The 8,449-nt window shown below is 34.3% G+C and overlaps 1 protein-coding gene across 1 annotated transcript in view; it reads left to right on the top strand.

The window, feature by feature from the left end:
• The first annotated feature begins 418 nt into the window (after positions 1 to 418).
• Positions 419 to 8,449, top strand: part of LOC106462635 (CRISP/Allergen/PR-1-like) — a 25,921-nt gene continuing 17,890 nt past the window's right edge. Inside the window, exons 1-4 of the mRNA XM_013922579.2 lie at positions 419 to 586; positions 1,335 to 1,516; positions 5,523 to 5,629; positions 7,992 to 8,104. Coding sequence (XP_013778033.2) covers positions 481 to 586; positions 1,335 to 1,516; positions 5,523 to 5,629; positions 7,992 to 8,104 — 508 coding nt within the window. The 5' untranslated portion in view covers positions 419 to 480. The remainder of the gene's footprint in view (positions 587 to 1,334; positions 1,517 to 5,522; positions 5,630 to 7,991; positions 8,105 to 8,449) is intronic.

Genomic DNA, 8,449 nt, shown 5'->3' with positions numbered 1-8,449 from the left:
ATTTCGTTAACATTTGACAACGTTCCTAAAAGAATGTATGTAAAAAGACCTATGATTAAAAGTTAAACATCAACCGTTATTTTGTATTTCTATGAATACATTATTACTTATATCGAACCTACGTTTTCCTCTATCATTTAGTATGATAATATATACACATAAGCATATACATGTCTATTTTTTAAAGTAATTGGTATGGGTGTTTTTGTTCATGTTAACGTTCACGAAGAGAAAAACATTTGCAAAATTGATCTTCAGACTTGTAAAAACACTTTCGGAAATGTGAACATAAAATACGATATACAAACCTAAAAAAAGATGACATTTTTGGCCGCTTGGCTGTTTAATATACATTTACTTTGTGCCAATAGTTTAAAACTACTTATATTTTACATATTTTCTAAGTAAAAATACAAGTACGAATACTAGGATTTTTCTGATAATCATATATAATTATGTCACATAATCACTTCAGATGCTATGGTTTGTTTGTTTCAGGTGTGGGACGAAGAGTTGGCAGCAATCGCTCAGAAACACAGCGATCAGTGTGTTTATAGACATGATTGTGCAACATGTCGTCAAGTTGGTGTGTAGTGAAAAGTTGTTACATTGTCTCTAGTCAGAAAGTAACACAAACGTAGCCTAAATTCTCACAAAGGTTGTAAAATGTATATAACATGATTAGTGGTAATTATACGGATTGAGCTGTAAACATTGCCCCAAATTCCACACAGGTCCTAAAATATGTACTTCATAACTAGTGTTAATTATACGGATTGTGCTGTAAACATAGCCCCAAATCCCACACAGGTCGTAAAATATGCACTTAATAACTAGTGTTAATTATACGGATTGAGCTGTAAACATAACCCCAAACCCCACACAGGTCGTAAAATATGCACTTCATAACTAGTGTTAATTATACGGATTGAGTAACATACATGATCCAAAATTCCACACAGGTCGTAAAATATGCACTGCATGACTAGTGTTAATTATACGGATTGAGTAACATACGTGGATCAAAATCCCCCACAGATTGTAAAATTTGTAATTAATATCAATTGAATGGATTGGGTAACAAGTATAGACCAAAATTCCATACAGGTTGTAAAATCTGCCACATGGCTGTTGTTAACGGATGAAATGTCACATTTCAACACATTTAGTGATCGAAATATCATATTATAAACGATTAATTAACCAGTAAAATATTGTAAGAACTCCAATGTACCCTACATAATTCAGAAAGATAAATTAGAGTTTATATTGGTAATATATGTAGAAATGAGTTTAACCCTATACGTTCTATTTTTTGTACAATATCTATCTAGGCAACTTTTCCGTTGGGCAGAACCTCTATACAACATACACAAGTCAGAACTCCTGCCCACCTGTTAACTGGGCTGCGGCTATACATTCCTGGTACTCGGAAGTGAAGGATATGCCTGCGTCTTACATCTCTCCATTTCGAATTAACACAAATCCTGGGAAACAAATTGGACATTTTACTCAGGTAAATGATATTTTAATCGCTAATCAGTTAAGACCTAAATAAAGCCTTCATGCAGCCTCAGTGTGATAAAGATGAAACTGTAGAAAACATTAAGTTGCTTAAAGTATTGATAATATCAATGTTCCTCCAACTGGCAGAATAGAAGGATCTTTATGAAATATCTCTCAGTTAGAAAGCATCAAAAGCCAGTGATTATGACCATAAGAAATATTTGTAGCTATATTACATGGTTTGGGGGCATTAGTTGTCCAGGCCACTTCTATTTATAAAACAAGATGAAGTTCTGAAAGAAATCACTAAAGTACAGGGAGTAATTGCACTAAGTACTAATCCTTGGGTATTGTCATTGCACTTTTGAAGAAGAAAGGTTGATTCACAGAGATCTGCGTAGATTATAGGCTGATGAAGGAAGTCACAAAATATAACATCTACCCTCTGTCAGGAGCTGACTGTATGTTTAAAGCTTTAAAAGTTAGAAAGGTCAAACTCTTGCCGTGTCTTTACAAAGCACGTAGGGCCGATGTTTCAACTGTACTTTGAACGCCTTGGATGGGATAAAATGATTTTTAACATTGAAGCTGAAGAGTGGATATTACAAGTTGACTAAACAAATAGAGAAAAAACATTCTTTACTGCATTGTTAACATTTGGATTATGTAATGAAAGTAAAAAATTAATGGAATATTTTTTCGCTAAATTACCACGGATCTTTGTACTCTTCCACCTTTTATACATTTGTGAAAGTTTCAAACTAGCTGAGGAAATAAAACCTTAAGCTCGATCCCAATGAATTGATAGGTTTCCCACAAAACATAGTCAGTGGAGAGGGAGTGTATACAGACCCAACCAAATTGTAGCTGTTCAGAGCTAGTCAACATCACAAAACCAACCAATATAAAACAATCTTCTGACAACTAAAGGATTTGTGTACGAAATCTCATTACATTATTTAAAATCATGTGCTGGAGGAACTTGGTAAAAATTAAGATGGTGTTCACCCTATGAACTCCCACACCCTCAGGTATCGCTGAACATCCCTTTGATAGTGAACACCAAGTTAACTGAAATAGTTACAAGATCATTGACAAGGATTAAAATTACAAAATAAGAAAAATTAAGGAGGTATCCCGTGATCAATATAGAAAACTCTGGTTTAGAAAGAAGTGATTTGTGGATACGGTTGTTCAAAAACAGCTACTTTCAGCCTTGCAGAACCTATGACTAAAACGTTTTAGGATTCAAGAACCAGTTAGGAATACACATACATTGTACAGCCACCTATCTCAGTTTCAGTTTCTCAATTTTATACATAATGAACTGAATCAATCATAGGACATAAAAAAGGTTCACACGTATGAACAGCTGGTTGCCTTTATATAAAACATGTTTTTCAACCCGTCATTCTTAGTTATAAGAGTGTGTTAAACAGGTAAAACGATTTATTCACCTCAGTTATATATACAGTGTAAAACATACCACTTATGTAAACAGCATAGAACACCTCAGTTATATATACACAGTGTAAAACATACCACTTATGTAAACAGTATAGAACACCTCAGTTATATATACAGTGTAAAACATACCACTTATGTAAACAGTATAGAACACCTCAGTTATATATACAGTGTAAAACATACCACTTATGTAAACAGTATAGAACACCTCAGTTATATATACAGTGTAAAACATACCACTTATGTAAACAGTATAGAACACATTGGTTACTTACACAGTATAGAACACGTCAGTAACACACACAGTGAACAACACAATAGCAACTTACAGAGTATAACACATGTTATGTATCCAGTGTATAACACACCAGTTATGTACTCAGGTAGGAAACACCAGTTATGTACACAATATACAACACATCAGTTATATGCATAGTGTAGAACACACGAGTTATGAACACAGTGGGCAACACAACAGTTACCTACACATAATATAACACATCAGCAATATACATATTATAGAACACACCAGTACTGTACACAGAGTAGAACACAACAGTTACATATACAGTATAGAAAACACCAGTTATGTACACAGTATAGGACATACCAGTCACGTACATAGTGTATAACACACCACTATATACAAAGTATAGAACACAGCAGCTATGTACACAGTGTAGAACGCACCAGTTATGCACACAGTGCAGAAGACACCAGTTAACTTCACAGTGTAGAATGCACCATTTATGTACACAGTGTAGAACACACAACTTATATACACACTGTAAAACACACCAGTTACCTACACGGTGTAGAACAACCCAGTTATATACAGGGTGTAGAACACAGTAGTTACCTATACACTGTAGTACCAACCAGTTATAAACACAATACAGGACACATCAGTGATGTACACAGTATAGATCACACCAGGTTTGTACACATTATAGAATGCACCACTTATTGACACGGTAAAGGACACACCAGTTATTTACAGATTGTAGAACACACCACTTATTTACAGAGTGTACAACACAGCAGTTACCTATACACTGTAGTACAAACCAGTTATATACACAATACAGGACACACCAGTGATGTACACAGTATAGAACACACCAGTTTTATATATAGTAAACAGTACACCAGTTATGTACATAGTATAGAGCACACCAGTTATATACACGGTGTACAACAAAACGGTTTTATACATAGTGTAGAACACAACAGTGATAAACACGAAACAGAACACGCCAGTTATGTACACAGTATAGAACATGCCAGTTATATACACAGTGTAGAACACATCAGTTATGTACACGATGTAGAATACATCAGTTATATACAATGTGTAGAACACATCAGTTATGTACACAGTGTAGAACACATCAGTTATGTACACAGTATAGAACACATCAGTTATGTACACAGTATAGAACACACCAGTTATGTACACAGTGTAGCACACATCAGTTATGTACACAGTGTAGAACACATCAGTTATGTACACAGTGTAGCACACATCAGTTATGTACACAGTGTAGAACACATCAGTTATGTACACAGTGTAGAACACATCAGTTATATACACAGTGTAGAACACATCAGTTATGTATACAGTGTAGAATACATCAGTTATGTACACAGAATGAATCCCACTGTTAAGCAGCAAGTTTCAGATGACACTTTCTCTCCAGTAAACTTCAAATTTACTCGATTATTTACTTATTTATACATATATTAAAAGGTTAAAGTTCATGGGATTTATGTAAATATTAACCTATATTACAGTACTCAAACGATCAACGTTTTCTGGTACATAGTTAAGATTTTTATTTTAAGAGCGATCAGTGGTCGTTAAAAACACTCTACTTGTTTCGACGTCCATTCACATGAACCTCGGGATCTTGTCATGATCTTATCACTACTTGTTTATATACTTAACAAAAGATCTCGCCATCTACTTACTTTCTGATTTTTGTGTCTCTTCATCCTTATTTACGGGGAAATTAGTTTTACTGTGTTTCATTATTTCTAAGGTTTATTTAATATTTCTAGCCATCATATTATCCAGTTAAGCCAGAGTAACAGTGTTTTCCCCTCTGGATGACAAGAGAAGTATAATTTACATGTTCAGCTGATGTAAGGTTTTCACTTTTGTTATTAACTTTTCTCTTATGTTTAATTATTCTAAATATCAAGTTTCTTCTAGTTTGATCAATGTTAAACCACTTTCACATTCAATTTTAAAAACATCCTTTTTCACCAGTGAATTGATTTCGTCTTTAGTTGTTTTTTTAATTTACGAAAAATTTGACACGAGAAACTTGGGACATAAAAATATTTCCTTTTTATCTATTTTTATCAAATGTTGATTTTAGTTTGTGATTTGGTTAAATTTTCTCACGGCTGTATCAACAATAGGCGCAGAGAAACCTCTACGTAATGCTACATATTTAATAAAATAAATTGTGTACCAAACAAAGTTGATCGTTTGAGTATTTTAGTGTATTTGTATTTATACCTGTGTCTTGTGTGTTATTCAGATCGCGTGGGCTTCAACATGGCGTGTAGGATGTGGCTTTATTTGCTTCGCTATCAACAAAAGTCCCTTCAAGTGGCAACAACTGTACACGTGCAACTACGGTCCAGCGTAAGTGTTGTGTAATAGTATTTATTCCCATCAAATAGAAACGAATTGAATTGTTGAATTATTCAGTTCGAGGAAAGAGTATTATTACGGTGAAAATATGAATGTATTATATAAGCATTCAAACCTTTACATTAGAACCGATGCTGAACTGTAATGCTAATAAACATATGATTAAACTTATGGTTATATATATGTTTTAATGTCATTTTTTGATCTAAGACCTTACCACATTAATCTGCATTACATCCAAAATATATCTTGTATACGTTATTGAAGAGTTCGCTTAGTACTGAATCCTTATCTATGAATGAAATTAATCATGTTTTCTTCTTTCAAAGATTTTTAACACAATTTTCTGTTGAATTGTGAGAGTGTTATTTCTACTTTCAAACTCAGTTGGAGATTACATTCTCCACATCATTCTTCACAGTTTAATCTCAGTTAGAGATTACATTCTCCACATTGTTCTTTACAGTCTAATCTCAGTTAGAGATTACATTCTCCACATTGTTCTTCACAGTCTAATCTCAGTTGGAGATTACATTCTCCACATTGTTCTTCACAGTCTAATCTCAGTTGGAGATTACATTCTCCACATTGTTCTTCACAGTCTAATCTCAGTTTGAGATTCCATTCTCCACATCATTCTTCACAGTCTAATCTCAGTTGGAGATTACATTCTTCACATTGTTCTTCACAGTCTAATCTCAGTTAGAGATTATATTCTCCACATCATTCTTCACAGTCTAATATCAGTTGGAGATTACATTCTCCACATTGTTCTTTACAGTCTAATCTCAGTTGGAGATTACATTCCCCACATTGTTCTTCACAGTCTAATCTCAGTTGGAGATTACATTCTTCACATTGTTCTTCACAGTCTAATTTCAATTTCAAATGTCATGGTCAATATGCTTAGATCATATCCTGATCTTTCAAGACACTCCCCTAGTGGGTCAGTGGTAAGTTTAATGCCTTAGAACGCTAAAATCCAGGGTTAGATTCCCACTCGGGTGGACACAGCAAGATATCCTAATGTGGCATAGGCCTAAAACAAACAAACTTTGAATACAAATTATTATTTTTTTGTTAGAAGCATACTAAACAAACAAGTTGTTGACATTTTGTTTTCAATACAGACAAATTTTAATAGAAGGTTGGTTATCAAAAGGACATGTTTAGCTGTTTTCAAGCAACTGTATTTTATTGCTGACACTTTTCTTCTATCAAAGGTTGTTACTTATTATCAATTTTATAACTAAAAAAAAATCACCAATTGGACGCTGCCTATCTATTCAAATGTTCTACATTGCAGACATCTACCCTCAACCCTGTATATATGATATCCTATCGCCTTGATATTCTATTTTACATAAATTTACACTATATACTTTTTATCTAGCAAGCTATCTTTATAGCTTACTTTCTAGGTGTCTACTCTACATCCCGGATGTGTATTATGTTTCTGTTTTATTTAAAAGTTAACGGATGACACGCCTGTTTGTTTCGTAGGATAAACACCAAGATTGTATCATAGTTCCATCATAAATTTGTGAAAATTGCATAAAACACTCTCACTCTGGAGCTGCAAGGCTCCAATGCTCCAGTGTACTTATCACGCTCCTCCCACACTGGAGCTGCAACGTTCACGGCCCTCCATATCCTCAATTATTTCTATGGCTACCTCAATGGAGAGGGTTTCATGCGCGTCAAGAAAATCATTTTAGGACACCCACCAGTGGTACCTGAGCTAGCTTGTGCTTCAGATTATGAACTTTGTTTCAAACTCGGCGTCACTGGGATCGTAAAGGAGGGCATTAATACAAAGTCCGATTCCGGCAGATTGTGGTTGAGAAAGATTGAAATTTCACTCTTAGACACACATCATACATACCTGGGTGACCTTCCCCTGGCGTTTTAGGGTAGCTTTACTTGAACCACCATGAGTCTGTCTGCCAAGTTTAGTCCTGCTGATTACAAATGTCTGGGAGTAATTCGCCGATAATCACTCATAATGTGATTTAATATTAATTAATGTTTAAGATGTTCTTTCATCCTCTACGAACTACGGTCCACGTGGTCACATCACACGTTCACTAACAGTCCATGCAACAGTTACAAGTCTTTAAAATAATAATCTTAATCAGTACTGACTTCAGAGAGGCCTCGGGTTTTACGTTAGAACACGAATAAGCGAAAGTCGATAATTGTGTAGAACACAAAAAATAATGAATCGATAATTATATAGAAAACCAATGTGCACGAATCAAATATAATAACATAACATAATATCATAGATATATAACAACAATAAACAAGTATCATATGGAACTTTATTACTTACACGTCTCTTGTTTTCCAGAGGTAACATTTTAAATGGAGAGATGTACCAGAAAGGTAGCAGTTGTAGCAACTGTCCACCCAACACTTCATGCGGAAGCAATCGTGTCAAGAGTGACTACGCTGGCTTGTGTAGTAAGTATATCAGAGAGAACAGGACTTGGAGTTACAGTTTACGTTTAAAGGCCGTGTTTTATATTATGGTTTAATTTATTAACTACAATCCGTTTGTGTGTATTTAACGTACACATTATATGCGGAAACATCTGTTAGCTGAGTTCTTGCACAGATCTTAAAATATAATGTTGATAAACGGAAACATCGACACATGTAGATATGTAGATCTTGAAAGTTGAGTTGTTCAAAACTTGAATATAGCGTTGATAACTGGAATAATTATACTATTTCCTATAGATCATTTTACAGACGGTTCTGCTATGATTAGTTTCTGGTGAAAAGCTTTAGCAGATATTTCCTTTG

The sequence above is a fragment of the Limulus polyphemus genome, unplaced genomic scaffold (assembly GCF_000517525.1).
Source record: "Limulus polyphemus unplaced genomic scaffold, Limulus_polyphemus-2.1.2 Scaffold1215, whole genome shotgun sequence".
Lineage (NCBI taxonomy): Eukaryota > Metazoa > Arthropoda > Merostomata > Xiphosura > Limulidae > Limulus > Limulus polyphemus.
This window is presented reverse-complemented; position numbering and strand designations above follow the sequence as displayed.